This window comes from Monodelphis domestica, chromosome 2 (assembly GCF_027887165.1).
Source record: "Monodelphis domestica isolate mMonDom1 chromosome 2, mMonDom1.pri, whole genome shotgun sequence".
In the NCBI taxonomy this organism is placed as follows: Eukaryota; Metazoa; Chordata; class Mammalia; order Didelphimorphia; family Didelphidae; genus Monodelphis; species Monodelphis domestica.
Genome location: NC_077228.1, coordinates 258844331 through 258860770, shown reverse-complemented (window position 1 = coordinate 258860770; position 16440 = coordinate 258844331). Strand labels below are relative to the sequence as shown.

General features: G+C 44.1%; 2 protein-coding genes across 4 annotated transcripts; both read left to right on the top strand.

The window, feature by feature from the left end:
- The first annotated feature begins 121 nt into the window (after positions 1-121).
- TNFSF13 (TNF superfamily member 13) lies at positions 122-5043 on the top strand. Of its 2 annotated transcripts, none has more exons than XM_056814081.1 (6): positions 122-1806; positions 2168-2255; positions 2393-2440; positions 2615-2733; positions 3306-3441; positions 3774-5043. In XM_056814081.1, the coding sequence occupies exons 1-6, from the start codon at positions 1561-1563 to the stop codon at positions 3881-3883; spliced, it is 747 nt and encodes a 248-aa protein (XP_056670059.1). In that variant the 5' UTR covers positions 122-1560; the 3' UTR covers positions 3884-5043. The 2 variants fall into 2 exon arrangements, with proteins under 2 accessions (XP_056670059.1, NP_001192071.1); NM_001205142.1 differs by having other exon boundaries at positions 1554-1806; positions 2171-2255; positions 3774-3883.
- Positions 5044-5509: 466 nt separating this feature from the next.
- On the top strand, positions 5510-16021 carry SENP3 (SUMO specific peptidase 3). 2 transcript variants are annotated; one of them, XM_007483179.2, is made up of 11 exons: positions 5510-5775; positions 7853-8575; positions 9435-9674; positions 9807-9918; positions 11022-11169; positions 11472-11519; positions 13860-13937; positions 14404-14541; positions 14894-14977; positions 15065-15115; positions 15426-16021. In XM_007483179.2, exons 1-11 carry the CDS (start codon positions 5736-5738, stop codon positions 15534-15536), a joined length of 1773 nt encoding a protein of 590 aa, XP_007483241.1. In that variant the 5' UTR covers positions 5510-5735; the 3' UTR covers positions 15537-16021. The 2 variants fall into 2 exon arrangements, with proteins under 2 accessions (XP_007483241.1, XP_007483239.1); XM_007483177.3 differs by lacking the exon at positions 5510-5775 and adding an exon at positions 5806-6323.
- Positions 16022-16440: the final 419 nt, after the last annotated feature.

The window sequence follows — 16440 nt, the reverse complement described above, 5'->3', positions numbered from 1 at the left end:
GTAGGGGTTGGAGGGGAGATTTAGGGACCAGAGTATTACTTGAAGGGAGTAAGGATTGAAAGAAAAGTGGGTACTTTGGAGGGAGGAGGTAGAATGGTTGGAGGGTAGGACATATAGGTTCCTGGGGGTTGGAAGGGTTGGAGGAGGAATAGGTTTTAGGTAATTCTAAATTCCAGGAACAGAAATCTGCTGCCTGAAGTGAAGATCATAGGACTTGTGAGTTAGAAGGGAAGTGGCAGCTAGGTGACTCAGTAGATAAGAGTACCAGACCTAGAGATTGGAGGCTTTGGGTTCAAATTTAGGTATGTAACCCTGGGCAAATCACTTAACCCCAATAGCCTTGCTCTTACCATTCTTCTGCCTTGGAATTGATCCTTAGTAGCAATTCTAAGATAGAAGGTAAGAGTTAAATAAAAAAGGTAAAAGGGACCTTATAGATCATCTAGGCCAATTCCTCTATTTTATAAAGAAACCAGGAAGAAAAATGACTTTCTAGAATCACCCAGGAAGCAAATGGCAGAGATAAAGATTTGAACCCAGGTCTCGTGACTAAATCCAGAGTACTTTCCATTACACTAAACCCAAACTAAGAGAGAGAATTAGTCCTCTGACCACAGTACAACAAAACTTTGCTTCATTTAAGTCTCAGCTTCCTTCTGAAGGGGGAATCCCTTGGGTAGGTGGGGCTGGGGCCCTTTCCTCCTGGCAGCTTCCAGTACATGCAACAAGTGTGGGCACTAAAAGAAGAAGAAGAAATGACTGAGTTTTGGGGGGTACAGAACAGAGACAGGGAGTGGGTGGGGTTAGGGGTACTCAGACCAGTAAACAAGATTCCTTAAGAGGGCCCTCAGGAACACTGATCACCTGGGTCCATGGAGGGAGATTTTTGTCGTGCTATTTCAGTGTTGTTTGTCTCTGGTGACTTCATGTAAGAACTTTTCTCTGGAAACAGGAAGTCAATTGCTTGCCAAGTTCAGCACAGGGAGTAACAGGCCATGTTCCAACAAACCCCAGTCCTAGCCATAACCCCAGAGCTTCAGCCAGTTTACTGCTTCCAAGTCCTGACCTCCCTCCCCCTTCATCCATGTGGTTAATTTCTCCCCACCTAATCTTTTCCCCTAACCCATAAAAGCTGTTTTTTCATTGCTCAAACAAGGGATTCCATCCATCCACAAAACTATTCCCCATCTCTAAGTCTCCCTCCCCCAACTCTGGGACTGCCCCCACCTCGTTTCATTCCCCGTAGGTTCATTCCCCTGTTGGTTGTAATGTGTCAGCAGCCATGCTTTCTTTGCCTGGGAGACTGGAACCCATTCTTTCTACTCCTGGGCTTGTGAAGGGGGTGGGGGTGGGGTATTTTAAGATTAGGAGAAGGTCCAACTTTGGGGGCACCTGAGAAATAGGACTATATCTTCTTTCCTCCTCCCTCTTTTTTTCAAGTTCCCTTTTACTTTTCCTTTACGTAACTTTCTTCCTCCTTTCTCTCTCTCCTCCCACCCCCCTTCACTCAGTCACCCTTGGTTGTGATACACAGCTGCTGGAAGGGTCCCTAGGCTAGTCATGTCTCCTTTGCTATCTCCCAGGGCCCTCCCTGGGCAAATAGGGGGTCCAAGGCAGGACCCAGCACTTTCGGTTTCCCTTTGGTTGAGTTGGGGGACAGCCTTAGGGGTGGCAGCTTGTGCAGTGGCACTACTAACTCAGCAAGCAGAGCTCCAGACCCTGAGGGGAGAGGTGGCCCAGCTGAAAGGGAATGGAGGGTCTCACCAGAAGGGACATAGGCAACCCTTGCTCTTCCCCCAGAAGCAGGTGAGTGAGGGAAAGAGGGACATTGGGAAAATGGGACTGGGTGAATTGAATTAATTCCTGTATATTTGGCAGTTGGCTAATCTCTGCCTTTTCATGGCCCATTACACCCTGAACTCCTAGCCCTAAAGTGGGGCATTGGGGAAGCACTCTGGTTTGAAAGCCAGGGGAAAGTCCAGGTTTTCAATAAATGCTTATCAACTCTAGCAGATACTGGAGTGTAGTCATCAAGCTGAATATTTGGGGCTAGAAAAGGAGTATAGGAGATGTAGTTCAAAGGGTAGGTTACCTTGGGGTGAGGAAGTAAAAATTGATAGGACAGGACCTATGGAACTCAGTTTAATATGGATTGTTTTTATATAAGCAGGACACTGATGAACTGGAAGCTTTGAAGCATGAGGAAATATCTCGAAGGAAGAGAGCAGTCATCATCCAAGAACATCGGCACAAGAGTGAGACCTCATGGGGAAGAAACAAAGACCATGGGGACTGGCCCCCCCATTTTAAGGTTTAGGAGGAGTGGGGCTAGAGTTCAGGACAAAGAGGAGTAGGGGACACAGCTGAAAGCATCCCTTTTTTTCTCTCTTAGGGAAACATTCAGTTCTGCACCTTATTCCCATTAACAGTACCTCCAGAGGTGAGTGTCATTCTGGATGATGGCTTGAGGAAGCAGGGAAAACTGGGGTCTAGGGGATGGATCCATGGGTCCACAAGGGGAATTGGAAGCTGTGGGATGGGCCTTAGTCAGAATTAAATCTTAGGGTACAGAGTGAGGAGTCCTTCTGATAGCCACACCACCCCTTACCTCTAGAGGATTCTGATGTGACAGAGATAATATGGGAGCCTGCACTGAGGCATGGTGGAGGTCTGGAACCACAAGGACATGTTGTTGGAGTCCGTGAAACTGGAATGTATCTCCTGTACAGCCAGGTAGACTCTGAGACACTCTGATCCCATAGCAGGGGTTCTTAATCTTTTTTTGGGATCATGTACCCCTTTCACAATTTTGTGAAGCCTTCAGAAGCCTTTCTCAGAATGGTTTAAAGAAACCAATTATATATAAATATATATATAAATATATATATATATAAATATATTGAAATAAAGATGTAATTTTTTCCCATCTAAGTTCATTGACCCTTAAATGTGTCAGTTTAATAACCTCTTCCCTAAAGGTATAAATGCTTTAGGTACTCCCTTATCCAGGGCCTTATAAAGTCACATATTCTACATAATATTCCTGAAAGTTCTTTGCTTCCTTGGGATTAGTCTTTCTCTCTCTCTCTCTCTCTCTATATATATATATACATATATATATATACATACATATATATATATATCCCCTGCTCCTATCAGAAAATTAGATGGCTTTTCTTTTCTACTTCCCTTATCACGGTGGCAGATCTAGCGCTTTCCCTTCTTGGGTGACTCTGAAGCTACAAAGTACTACTTACCCTCTTTAATGACCCTTTTGGTCTTCCTACTATTCCCTTATCTGATAGGTGCTGTTTCATGATGTAACTTTCACCATGGGTCAGGTGGTGTATCGAGAGGGCCAAGGAAAAGAGATCTTATCCCGATGTGTCTGTAGCATGCCCTCTGACCTCCACCAGGCCTATAACAGCTGCTACACTGCAGGTGAGGAGGCAAGATGAAAGTGCAGAAGGGTGAGCTAGGGCAAAATTTCTGGATCTTAGGAGGGATTTGGGAGGAGGGAAGCCTGCTGTTGATAGAAAAATGGGGATATCTGGGGTGTGTGAAGGAAAGCTAAGGAATTGGGGTGATTATATTAAAGTCCCGGCAAAAGTAGGAAAAAAAAGGGGTAAGACCAATAGGTCCTGAGATATGCCTTAAAAAGGCATGTAGAGAGCCAAGAACTAAGGAAGATGTGATAACAGGTTAACTGGGTGCTTGAAAGGGATGTGTGATTCTCTGAAGTGTTGTCTTTTCTTTTTTTTCTCTCATCTCAGGTGTATTCCAGCTATACCAAGGGGACATTTTGAATCTCATAGTTCCTCGGGCAGGAGCCAAACTTGATCTTACTCCCCATGGTACTTTCTTGGGTCTGGTGAAACTTTGAGCATAGAGAAAAGGGGTGGACATATATATGCTAGACAGCCAAAGGGTAGACTGGACAGAGGCTGGTACTTTAGAACATAGATTAATTCCTGGTTTTGAAATAATTCTCTTTTCCCTTTTCCTTCTATTCTTCATTCTTTTCTCCCCACTCCTATAGTCAAAATGGGGTTGAATGATAAGAGACCTTATTTTTTCCTTATCACCATCTGGACCCTAATTCTTAAGAGCAGCCTACTTTCCAACTTATCATATATTACTGGAATTCTTCCATAATAGCAGTACCATCTAGTGGCAAGTTAGAGACATTACCTCTCAGTTCATTTTAACTCCACAATGCTAAAATATTAACTATATTCACAGTATCCCATATTTCAAAATTCCTCACTTCAGTCCATTTTTATATATTCTATAATGCCTTATTTCCACTCCATATTTCATCATCTTTATTATAAATGCATTTATTAAGCAGTCACACCTTTTGTATCTGTTTTCTCAGTTATAAAATGAAATAACTGAATCGGATGTCTAAATCTGTGATCCTAAGATCTATTTGCATAATACACTTGGATGATGTCAGAGAATTATAGATTTTAGAGCTGTAAAATTTTACAAACGAAGAAACTTAAATCCAAAGACAAGGTAACCCACTCAAGGTTACATAGAACTAAATAGTATTCCCCTTTTATCTTTCAATTTTGCAGTCCTAGTTTTTGGTAATTCATTTACTATTTTGTTTTTGTTAACCCTTACCTTCTGTCTTAGAATTAATACTGTGTATTGATTCCAAGGCAGAAGAATGGTAAGGGCTAGGCAATGGGGGTTAAGTGACTTGCCCAGGGTCACACAGCTAGGCAGTATGAGGCTAGATTTGAACCTAAGACCTCTGGTCTCTAGGTCTGGCACTTATTTCACTGGGCCTGGCTCTCAATTCATTGACCATCCAGTTGCCCCATATTGTCTCTATTGCTCTTCTGGCATGATGTGCCATCCATATTCTTAAACCAGATTTTACCTGACACCTGAAGACAACTGAGTGGACTTCACACCATAGTCTCAAGTCTTATCTGGGCTCCACAGCCCTTCCCTGATGAACTCTTTTTCTGTTTATCTATAATTCAGCCTGAATATGTATCAAATAAAAGTATCATTTCTCCCAGTGCACCATGTGCTTCCTAACTCAGTTCCTCGATTTTCTTAAACCCGCCTCCCTTGTTCTTGCCTCCTACACCCAACTATTTTATTTATCCCTGGCCAACCACAATGTTCTATTCATTATGCCTAATTGTCCACTGCATCCTGCAAAGTGCTTTACATACAGTTTGATCCTATAGATATATTCTCATCCCTACAACCCTTTCTAGGCATACTTCATAAAATTACTGGATGTCAAAATTGGAAAAAGACTGTAGAAATGGATAATCTCATAGTCGACCCCTTAATTCCCCACAAGAGCTGGCTAGCCTTGTTCTTATGAAGGACCTCTTCCGGTCATCTTCATTCACTAATTCAGTAAATAAAACATTGTTCAGCGCTGGTGGGCACAATGCCACATGTCATGCCCAGTAAAGGGAGGGTTTAGGTAATCTCTACACCTTCCTCCATCTTCATCCTCTTCCATCATCCCAGCCACACTTCATTACCGTCCGACCCAACCTGACCCCGGGGCTAGCCCTGCAGCTGCTGGGCAGCACTTTCCTACACCCAATCAGAGGTGGATTTCAGGCTCGAGTCACGAGGCGGGGGCGTCCTCGCTCCATCAGCTCCGCTCCGCTCCCAGGGATCGGCCGTTGAGACCCAACTGGGGTGGGGGAGGGGAGGGGAGGTTGGAGAAGTGGGCGGGGCCCGGGTGGCGCATGCGCATTCGAGTGGCGGCGTGGGAGTGGGCCGCTGCAGGTCTGGGGGAGCTGGTGGGGAAGGAGGCGGGACAGGGCCTCAGGACCGGCGGGGTAGCTTTTGAGAAGTGAGGGACTTTTGCGCTTGCGCGCCTGCGGGTGGTGACGTACTAATCCAGCGCCGCTTTAATCCCGGTGGCCCTGGGGCTCGCGGGAGGGAAGGGGAGGGGAGAGGAGAGGAGGTAAGGGGAGGAGAAGAGAGGAGAGGAGGGTGGGAGGAGGAAAAAAAAGGGAAAAAAAGGAAAGGGGAAAGGTAGTGGTGGTAGGAGCGAAGGAGGCGGTGGCGGTTGCAAAGCCCGAGGAACGTGAGCTCGAGCAGAAGAGGCGAAGCGCTAAGTCCCGTAGGCGACGGGAGGGAGAAGAAGGAGCTGCCGCCGGGATGAGCGGGGGAGCCTGAGACGCCTGGGCCCACCTCCCCTCTCCCTCCCCGTTACTCTTCCAGCTCCCCTTCCTGCTCCCCTCGGTGAGGACCCGGCTGCGAGACCCGTTCCCTCTGAATGCTCAGCTCTAACCACACCCGTGCTGGAGGGGCTTCTGCCTCTTTCCAGGGTGAGATGTGAGGTCGAGGTGGAGCGCGAATCCCCCCCTCCAATCGAGGACAAGACCCCTTCCTCTCCTTTGCCAGCCCCTACGGCCTGAATGACCCACCACCACCACCGCTTCCCTTTCCTTTAGCCCACTGGAAGGACCCCCAAACCTCTCCCCTCAGGTGGAGCTCAACAAGCTTACCCTCTTTCCCCCCGCCCCTCCCCCACCTCTTTCTCCTGGTCCCCCACCCAAGACAGCAGACCTTTAGGGACTCCCGGTGTCCAGAGAATGAAGCATTTTTAGGCATTGTTGGGGGTTTTTTCTCCTTTTTTTAGGAGCTGGGGGAGGGGGATGGTGATGGTGATGGCGGCTAGAAAACCTTGGACGGGTATGGACCTTGAAGATGCAACACTGGAGGTTTAGAGAGGTTGATGAAAAGAGTGAGGAAGGGAAAGGGTGATTGCAGAAACTGGGGAGGCTTCAGGCTGTTAATTCAACCTCGTTTGTATTTTATCTGCTCAATTAGATATTCCCTCCCCGATAATTCTAATTATTTTCTACTTTTAGGGCCCGATTTCCTTTTTTTCCAAATCATTCAAAATTTCCCTCTCATTAAAAAAATCTTAGTATTTTATCTCGGCTCCAACTCTTTCCCTTTCTCATAGAGAAGTAATTTTATCTCTTCAAAAGAGTTTCACATTGTACCCTTGCTTCTTCATTTAGTAGTCACCTGTTAACTTTGTTCTCCCCTCTATTCATCTTTTTAAGGACATTGACTCCCTTCTCATAAAGTCTCAGAGATAGAATTTTTCAGCTTGGTCATTCTCTCAGAATTCTAGTCCTACCTATGAATGATTCTCCCAGTATACTTTAGAGAATATTCCTTATTGCTATAACAACCAGAGAAACTTGTTTTAAGAGTCCTAAGATCTAACACCCCCCACCTCAGTGGCCTGAGCTACTTAATTAAAAGGATAGATTTGAGGGGTAGGAAAGTTGAAGTAGAAAGGCTTTTGTGATGGAGTGCTTTGAATGTGGGATCTTTCTTGAGGAAAAATTGGAATTTGTTCTTTGTTCCAGAGGGGGAGAGACCCCTATTGAAGGGAGAAACCTTGGATAGAAGGGAAAGCTATTTCAGTAGAGTAGTGATGTCCTTCATCACTTTTTTGGAACAATATTTTTCCTATTTGCAATTAGTCTGGATAAAAAAAAAAGATTAATTTGGATGTTGATTAGCAATCTCACAGCTAGGTAAAAGATTGCCTGTCTTGGAGCAGGAGAGACAGGATAATCTAGGGCTTTTGTCTATTTTATTATAGATGGCGTTTTCCTTCCTATATTTATTGCTCTTGATTTTCCTCAGCTTCCTATCTTACAGGATTATGAGGAAGGTATTTTATTATAAGTTTTAAAACACTACTCAAATATTGTTATTATATAGAACCAGATATTTTTGTCTTTGAAGGAAATGTTAACCAGGAGAGGTAAAGAGCCAGGTAATGTATAGCAGATTACCTTCATAGTGACTTTTTCTCTTTATCCTCCTAAAGGTTACTTGAAGATGAAAGAGAACTTCCAAGGGAATCGGCCCTGGAGGCCAAATCCCCCTGGAACATCCCCAGTCTTTCCATCTCCCCGTCGAGAACGCCTCCGTTGGCCTCCTCCTCCCAAACCTCTGTTAAAGTCAGGTGGGGGGTTTGGGCCAGACCCAGGGACTGGGACCACAGTCCCTGCCAATCGACTCCCTACCCCTCGACCCTCCTTTGATGCTTCAGCCAGTGAAGAAGATGATGAGGATGAAGAAGAAGAGGATGATGAAGAGGAGGTGGTGGCCTGGGGACTTCCTCCAAGCTGGGGCCAGCTAGGAACCCCTCAGCATCCCCGACCTTCCCGTCCTCCACCCCGTCGAGCTTGTTCTCAGCAGCGGCGTCGCCGAGCTATGAGAGCCTTTCGAATGCTGCTGTACTCTAAGAGCTCCTCCTTGACATTCCACTGGAAGCTGTGGGGTCGACTAAGGGGCCGTCGGCGAGGTCCTCCACATCCTAAGAACCTCCTCCCTTCCCGGGAAGGAGGAGCAGCTCCTCCTGCCACATCCCCCAGCTGCAGGCTTGACTCACCAAGGGGACCTCCCCAAGCTGGTCTGGGGCTTTTAGGGGCACTGATGGCTGAAGAAGGGGTTAGGGCATCTCCCACATTGCCCAGTGGGTCATCTCAGGAGGAAGATGGACATGAGTGGGTCCAGAGGTCCCCCCAGCCTCTTGAAACTGATGCAGGTAGGTAGGACAGAAGAGGATTAAACAGAGTAAGATGTAAGGGCTGGGGAACCAGAATGCCTGGGATGACCACTCAGCAGTGGTGATCCTCAGGGAGAGGATGTTTTAATGAAAGAAAAAGTATTAAGCACTTGAGTCTTGGATGAGTGATAAGAGTGGAGGGAGCCTAGAGAGTAGGAAAACTGGATGCCAGCATAGGAGTCAAAAAATATTAGGAAATGCAATAATATCTCATGTTTTGTTTGGGTCATACTTGGGAACCCAAGACTAGGGAAAAGTCAGAACTGTGTCCATGGGTAGTTAAATTGAGGTTATTGAACAAGTTTCCTAAGAAGGAAATGCATTCTTGAATAGAAGGAAAGAACATGTTTTTTTAAACCCTTACCTTTTTTCCTTAGAATCAATACTGGGTATTGGATCCAAGGCAGAAGAGTGAGCAGTAAAAGCTAGGCAATGGGGGTTAAGTGACTTGCCCAGGGTCACACAGCTAGGAAGTGTCTGAGGCCAAATATGAACCTAGGACCTCCTATCTCTAGGCCCTGGCTCTCAATTTACTAAGCCAACTGCCCCCAAGAACACCATTTTTGACAAGAGCAACTGGTTTTGTATACCCCTTCACCTAACAGGAGAGATTTTCTCAGCTCAATTTTCCCTCCTTGGGTTTCCCTGCAGCTTTCTCCAAATTCTTTTTATTCCCCCCCCCCCTTTTTTTTCTCATTCTTTCTCATTGGTTGCTGTCAATTTCTTGTTTTGCCATTCTGTAACTTGTTAGTTTTTCTCACTTAATCCATCTGCTTTCCCTATTGCTGTTTAGCCCAATCCTATCTTTCTTTCCCAAATTTTCTCCCTTACCATGCAGGTCTCCTTCAATGTTCTCTGCCTAATGGCTTTGGGGGAACATCTGGAGTGGATGGGGAGCTGAGCCTGGCACCTCCTGATGCTAGCATCCTCATCAGTAATGTATGTAGCATTGGAGAACGAACTGCCCAGGAGTTGTTCCAAGGATCTGAAGTAGGAGCTGCTGAGGAGCAGGAACGTCCAGGAGAGAAGGCAGGGCAGCATAGCCCCCTTCGGGAGGAACATGTGACCTGTGTGCAGAGTAAGGATATGCCCTGGTACCCTTGGATTTAGACCAAGAGGTCCCTTCCAAGTTCCAGTGTTTTCCATGTTCCTTTCAGATTGGAGTCCAGAGGCCCAATCTGTTTAGTCCCTTCTCCCGTTTCCTTCCCAGGCATCCTTGATGAATTTCTTCAGACATATGGCAGCCTCATTCCTCTTAGCACAGATGAAGTAGTAGAGAAACTGGAAGATATTTTCCAGCAAGAGTTCTCCACACCTTCTAGGTGAGTCTCAGGATAAGGGGAAGGTGGTGTGGTGTGGTGAGGCGTGGTGTGGCGTGGCGTGGCGATACCCTATGTAATATCACTACCTAGAATTTTAATGCTTCCAGATTAACCAGCTGTATTTTGTTAAAATTAATTGTGGTTGGACTGATAAATATTAATTAAATGATTGCCAGGGATTTAATTTTTAAATCCCAAAATGAATTACTAAAGTAAATGGAATTTATGGTAGTTTACTTACAATATTTACAATAGAAGGAAGATGTTAAGGAATGGGAGAGAAAGAGAAAAACTCTGGCTTCTTATATCAGTTAGAATTTCTAAGACCCAACCAGGGGAAAAGAGTCTCAAGAAGTTGGGCCTTTCCTGGAGGCTTTATGCCTCCAGAAAGGAGGGGTCAGCTTTTCACTCACTCATGGTAACAGTCTAAAAGAAGTCTGGGTTTTGGTCTTCCAGTTGCTCCTCCATCCTTCACTCCAAGCCTGGGTTAACTGTCTGAATCCGAATGACTGATTTTGGTCCTCTTTTTAAAGATCTTTTTCTCTTGTGTCACCTCCCCTAAAATTCACATCTACCAATCACAGCAGACACTTTTCTCCAGGATTGCCTATTCTTTAGTTCTCACCTTCTTTGATTAGATTTTATCTTTTTGGGTTACTTAACACCTCTTTTGTTAAGTTCACCCTTTGTAGTTACTTAACAGCTTTTTGTAGTTAAAATCTAAAAATAGATCGTAGCTTAAAATTCTAGCTTCACTATAAAGTAAGAGCTAAGTACCTTCATTGTTAGAATCAGGAGATAGCTAAATCCAATCTTCACAGTTTCTAGGTAGGGACTAGAAGAGGGGAAAAGTTGTTGGTTTTTTGCCCATGGGGAGGGAACCAAAGGCTGGGGAATGTGATGCTTAGTCCTCAGGAACAGACTGGGGATGGCATATTTGGCCCACCCCCCACCCCTCAAAAGGGAATGGAACCTATAGACAATGTTGAAAGGGAGATGTGGTGGGAAGGGAAGAGATAATGCTTTAGCAGGATTCTTGTGTTGTCTGGCACTTCTCTGCCTGTCTCATTCTTCTTGTGTCACCAATTCCCAAACCTTACCAGAAAAGGGTTAGTTCAGCAGCTGATCCAGTCATACCAACGTATGCCAGGCAACGCTATGGTGAGAGGCTTTCGTGTGGCCTATAAGCGGCACGTGCTGACCATGGATGACCTGGGGACCTTGTACGGGCAGAACTGGCTTAATGACCAGGTGAGGGATAGATTTGGGTGAGGACCTGGGGCAGGATAATATGGATCTTGTTTAGGTACACAAGTTGGGTCAGATGATCTCTAAGGTCTAGTCCAGCCTTGAGATTCTGTGATCTTTGAGGGGAGTAAAGTCAAGGAATAGTCAACAGGATACTTCAGTCCCTTCTATAGAATCTTCTGTAGAACAATGGGAAGGGCCAGACTGAGCTTTCTTCTGACTGTAGAAGGGGAGGGAGGACATTGTTTCTTGGACAATTTTATTTCTTCTAAAGTCATTTTCCCCTTTAATCTTATTTCCCAAAGGTGATGAATATGTATGGAGACCTAGTAATGGACACTGTCCCAGAGAAGGTAGGATCTATCAGACACCTTAGGCTCTAAGTAACACTTCCACTTCCACTTAACACTTCCTCATTTTGGGGCTATTCCTTTTTCCTATACAGCTCTGGGAATATGTTTTCAAAATTCCTGGTCCAGAGGTGTGAAGTGTGGTCTGTGAGTGAAACTGGGGCAGTTAGATTCCTTCATCTGGAGGGAAAGTCAGGCACTGGGAGAGAACTGATTGATGAAATCCATGCTTAATAGGGCCTAATTAGGGAATGGCTATAACACCTCCCTGCCAATATATCTCCCATTTGAATCTTAGCTATCATCCTTAACCTAAATTATAGCATTTTAAGAATTTCTTAAGTTGAAAGTTGAGCTCTTGCCAAAAGCTACTTAGAAAGGGGAAGGGCATGGGAGAAAATGTAGCTACAGGAACTGTGGTGAAGATCAGATATCCTTTTGGGAAAGTTACTGAGCTTTTGGGAAAACAGGGTCTAAGGTGGTTTTTAGGGGTCTGAGGAAATTGAGGAGAAGGTAAAACTAGAAGATAAGGGTAATTCTTCCTTTCAAACTCCTTTCCCCAAAAGATTACTTCTTCTGTACCCCCTTTCCCAGTCACAGGTTATCCCTCATTGTCTGGGACTGGTTCCTCCAAGAGGGCTTCCATTGGTTCTCCTGCTGCCCATTTAAGGCATTTCCATATCACCTGGGAGAATTGTGGCACAACATTAATAGTCTGTGTTTACATGGCACTTTTAAAGTTTGCAAATTACTTTACATATGGTCATCTCAGTCCTTACATCAACTCTAGATTTGTGTTGTTACTTGACATTTTGCAGAAGAGGAAACAGGATGAGAGAGTTTAAGTGATTTTACCTAGGGTTACAACAGCTAGTAAAGAATCTTGAGATAGGATTCAATTTGGAGTCTCCAAATCTAAGTCTAGTGCTCTACCCTGTGCCAAATAGCTGAATTAAAAAGCCCTGTTACAGTATATTTTTAAGCTCTAATAATTACCTTCTCTACATGAAGGTTACTGTATAATTCAAGAAGGGCAAAAGAGTGTTCCTTTACCATTGCTTAGGAGCAGTTAGAGGTATGTGAGGCTCAAAGCCAGACTGGAATAGCTTCAGGGAGTGAAGATAGTGGCACATCAGCTAACACCTTGGTCCTGCTTGGCAGCAGGTGCCCTGATTGTAAGAAAGCTCCCTTCAAAAAGAGAATGGAAGGTGGGGGAAGGGGGAAAGGAAGGAGATGTGCTTTAGCCCAGAAAATCCCTTGCCCTCTTTCATGGATGAACAGGAAGAGATGCACTGCCAGCAAAAGACTCCCTTCTGTTAAGGCTGTATAAGAGGCCAACCACTTGTCCTTCCCTTCTGAGGATCTTATAGGTTCTAGAATGTGTGCTATGGGAAGAGGAGGAGGAAACTAGCATTGGCAAGGGATTAGATTTAAACCTACCCACAAATCTGGGGGAATAGGAAGCCTCCAGATATCTGGCCTGAAAACTTCCTAAATCTTCCATTTTGAAGGAAGAGAGCATAGGATAGTAGGAAAAGAGAACTATTGGAATTATGGCATGAACAACTAGAATTTGGATTTAAATCCTATCTCTTATACTTCCTAGTTGTGTGAATGTAGATGTTATTTAACCTCCCTGCAACTCAGCTTTTCCATCTGTAAAAAAGGGGATAATACCTGGATTTAGCTCACTGAGTTATAAGGATCAAAAGAGATAATGTATGTAAAAGTCCTTTTTATTCTACCCAAAGTGCTGTATTATATATAATACATATATGTATATATGTATGTATGTCAGTTATTCAGGGCTATAAAGGGCAAGCAAGTTTTTACAAAGAACAACTGTCAATCACTGAGATCTCATTTTAATTTAGGGAAAATGCGCATGGTAGACATTTGCCTCTTTTTCTCTTGTACCTTGGTCAGAAATAATTAAGGATGCTCCCATACTTCCCACTTCCCCTCTCTTCTTTTGATTTTCACTCAGTTCTTTGCAGCTTCCCCCATTCCTTCCTTAAAAGAATTAGAAAGTATAAGTAAGGAGTAATAGAGGAAAGAGAACAAAGGGTAAATTCAATTTTTATTTCCTCCTCTACTTCAAGTTAAGGGGTAAGGATGAGATTAGGAATCCTTCCAGTTCCTAAAACATATTAAAGCATGGTGAACAGTAGTGTAAAGATGTTGGGGGAATAGGATGCTAGAGAAGGGGACAGGAACACTTAGTACTGAAGGACCAATTGCTTAGGTATATGAGAGAAGTAACGATTATTTAATGAATCAGTTGTTAGGGGCCTAGGCTGTATTTGGTACTTCAGGTAACTGACTCTTGTGTCATTGCAATAGGTTCATTTCTTCAACAGTTTCTTCTATGACAAACTCCGTACCAAGGGTTATGATGGAGTGAAAAGGTGGACCAAAAATGTGAGTTTAGAATTCTTTTCTCTATTCATCAACAATATTCAATTTTTTTAGAAAGAGTAATTATGTTTTCCATCATCCTTTTCTCCCATTCTTCCCCAAAGATTCCCTGTCAAAGACCAAATATATTCCAGGGTTGGCAGATTGGACCATTGGTCCCAGCAACTCTTGTGTCAGTTTATCATTGAAATCAATGATATATCACAGCAAAATAATCCCCTGCTCTTGTGGGGAGGAGAGGTGTAGCTTATGGGGGGGGGGGGTGCGGCGGGGGGGGACGCGGCATGGCGCGGCCTGGCAGGGATGGAGGGGAGCTCATATTCCTTTATATATCCCAAATGTCTAGGTTCTCAAACCCTTCACTATGAAATTCCCAGGGCAGCTTGCTCTTCTTCAGCCTGGTTTCTGAAACTCAAGTGGAGTTAGGCATCTCTAAATCCTTATTTCATATTCCATTTCCTTTTCCTAGGTGGATATCTTCAATAAGGAACTCCTGTTGATCCCTATCCACCTGGAAGTACACTGGTCACTCATTTCTGTGGATGTGAGACAGCGGACCATCACCTATTTTGACTCACAGCGTACCCTTAACCGAAGATGTCCCAAGGTGAGGAGTTAAAGTGGTAAGGTAAGGGAAATATGACATAACTCTAATTTTTGGCAAAAACTAGGAAAAGAGACTTCAGGGTATAAAGTCTAAAGTCTCTGGCTTCTGATAGTGAAAGTTTCAAGGATATGGTTATGGTTAGTGGACAGGAAAATTTAGAGTATTCTCTTTTTTAAAGCTTTCTTTGTAACTCTACTGTATTACGTATCTTATAACCTCTTAGCTTCCATTTCCTTATCTATAAAATTGAGGTAAAAATACCCATGGCACTTATGTCATAAGGTTGTTATGTGTAAATTGTTGTAGAGCTTTAAAACATATAACTGTTGCTAATATTCTTCCACCAATCCAGCATATTGCTAAGTACCTACAGGCTGAGGCAGTGAAGAAGGATCGGCTAGATTTCCACCAGGGATGGAAGGGTTACTTCAAGATGGTAAGTAACCGGTATGGTACTTCTAGTGCATGGGGAGGGAAGAGCTCAGATATTCAAAAGCTCCCATGTTTTTTTTCTCCCTACCAGAATGTAGCCAGACAAAATAATGACAGTGACTGTGGTGCCTTTGTATTGCAGGTGAGTCAGTAGGGAGACCAGACCTTATTACTGTCCTCTACCCTGGATTTTGTCATTTCAAATACTGGGGGTGACACCAGACCTTCTCTGAGCACTTCTACCACCCTATAAAGCTAGATGGGCTCTGGTCCATTGAGCCATAGCCTTCTCGTTTCCCTTAGTATTTAGAATATCATTTACATCTGGTCCCAATGTTTTTGGGATTAGAAGTAAACTCTGACTCCAACCCCCAATTAATTATTTCCTGTTACCCTTTTTCTCTGTATTTCCCTCTCTTGCACTTACTGTCCCTTTTTTACTTCATACCCAGTATTGCAAGTACCTGGCCCTGTCTCAGCCCTTCAGCTTCACACAGCAGGACATGCCCAAACTTCGTCGGCAGATCTACAAAGAGCTGTGTCACTGCAAACTCACTGTGTGAGCCTTGGACCCCAAGCCCCCCATCTCTGTGTGAAGGCTGGAGAACATCTTTCCCCTCTGACCTACAAAAACCTATTCCATTTTTTCCCTGAACCCTGTGACTCCCCCATATACATATTTGTTTTTCATATTTAAATGTTTCCCTTGTTTTCTTTCTTTTTTTTTAAAAAGAATCCCTGTTGATTTATGGGGGGTAGGATTGGCACTGGGAACCCCTTTTCCTTCCTCTGTCCTGAAGAGAGTGTGGTAAGAGGGAATGAGGAGCCCTTCCCCTTCCATATTCATGGAACTTTGTGGGGGTTTTTTGTTTTGTTTTGTTTTTGCCAGGGAGGGCGGGGTGGTGGGGTGGTGGGTTAAGGGATTCCTGAATGCCATGCCATCAAACTTTGCTTGTTTGTTTATATACATATATATGTGTGTGTATATATATATGTATGTATGTATATAAACAGTGATCCTACTCTGGTCAATAAAGGATCCTTTGGAGATTGTGTGTGGTGGTTGTCTTGCTAGAAGCAGGTTAAATGATCAAATGATCATTCTGTCCTCACCTTCCTAGAGTAGGGTGCAAAGGGTCAGACTGTCCAGGAATTATAAGTGTTTCCTTACCCTTGATGTTTCTTTCTCAGACAGTATTGACTTGGCTTCTTCCTTTTGCCCAAGAAAACAAACCTTAGAGGCCTATCTTATGTAACACCTTCTTGATATACACTCCCCATTTAAAGCCCAGAGAAAGATATCAACCTCAAAGGGATTTTGAGAATTAAGTGAGGTGGGGTTTGGCCGAAGGCCTAAGTTGAAGATAGAAAAAGAGACATAACTTTGAATGGGATCAAGATGGTCTACAGCCTCTTCTAGTTTACCAGGAGGGGATCGGGCCATTGTATATCCTTTGGCAGCTGTTG

Coding starts and splice junctions, on each gene's coding strand:
- TNFSF13 (XM_056814081.1), top strand. CDS start 1,561: ATGTCTCCTTTGCTATCTCCCAGGGCCCTCCCTGGGCAAATAGGGGGT. Junction 2,256..2,392: donor CCAAGAACATCGGCACAAGA/GTGAGACCTCAT, acceptor TTTCTCTCTTAG/GGAAACATTCAGTTCTGCAC. Junction 3,442..3,773: donor TAACAGCTGCTACACTGCAG/GTGAGGAGGCAA, acceptor CTCTCATCTCAG/GTGTATTCCAGCTATACCAA.
- SENP3 (XM_007483177.3), top strand. CDS start 6,272: ATGCTCAGCTCTAACCACACCCGTGCTGGAGGGGCTTCTGCCTCTTTC. Junction 9,675..9,806: donor ACATGTGACCTGTGTGCAGA/GTAAGGATATGC, acceptor TTTCCTTCCCAG/GCATCCTTGATGAATTTCTT. Junction 14,542..14,893: donor TTAACCGAAGATGTCCCAAG/GTGAGGAGTTAA, acceptor CCACCAATCCAG/CATATTGCTAAGTACCTACA.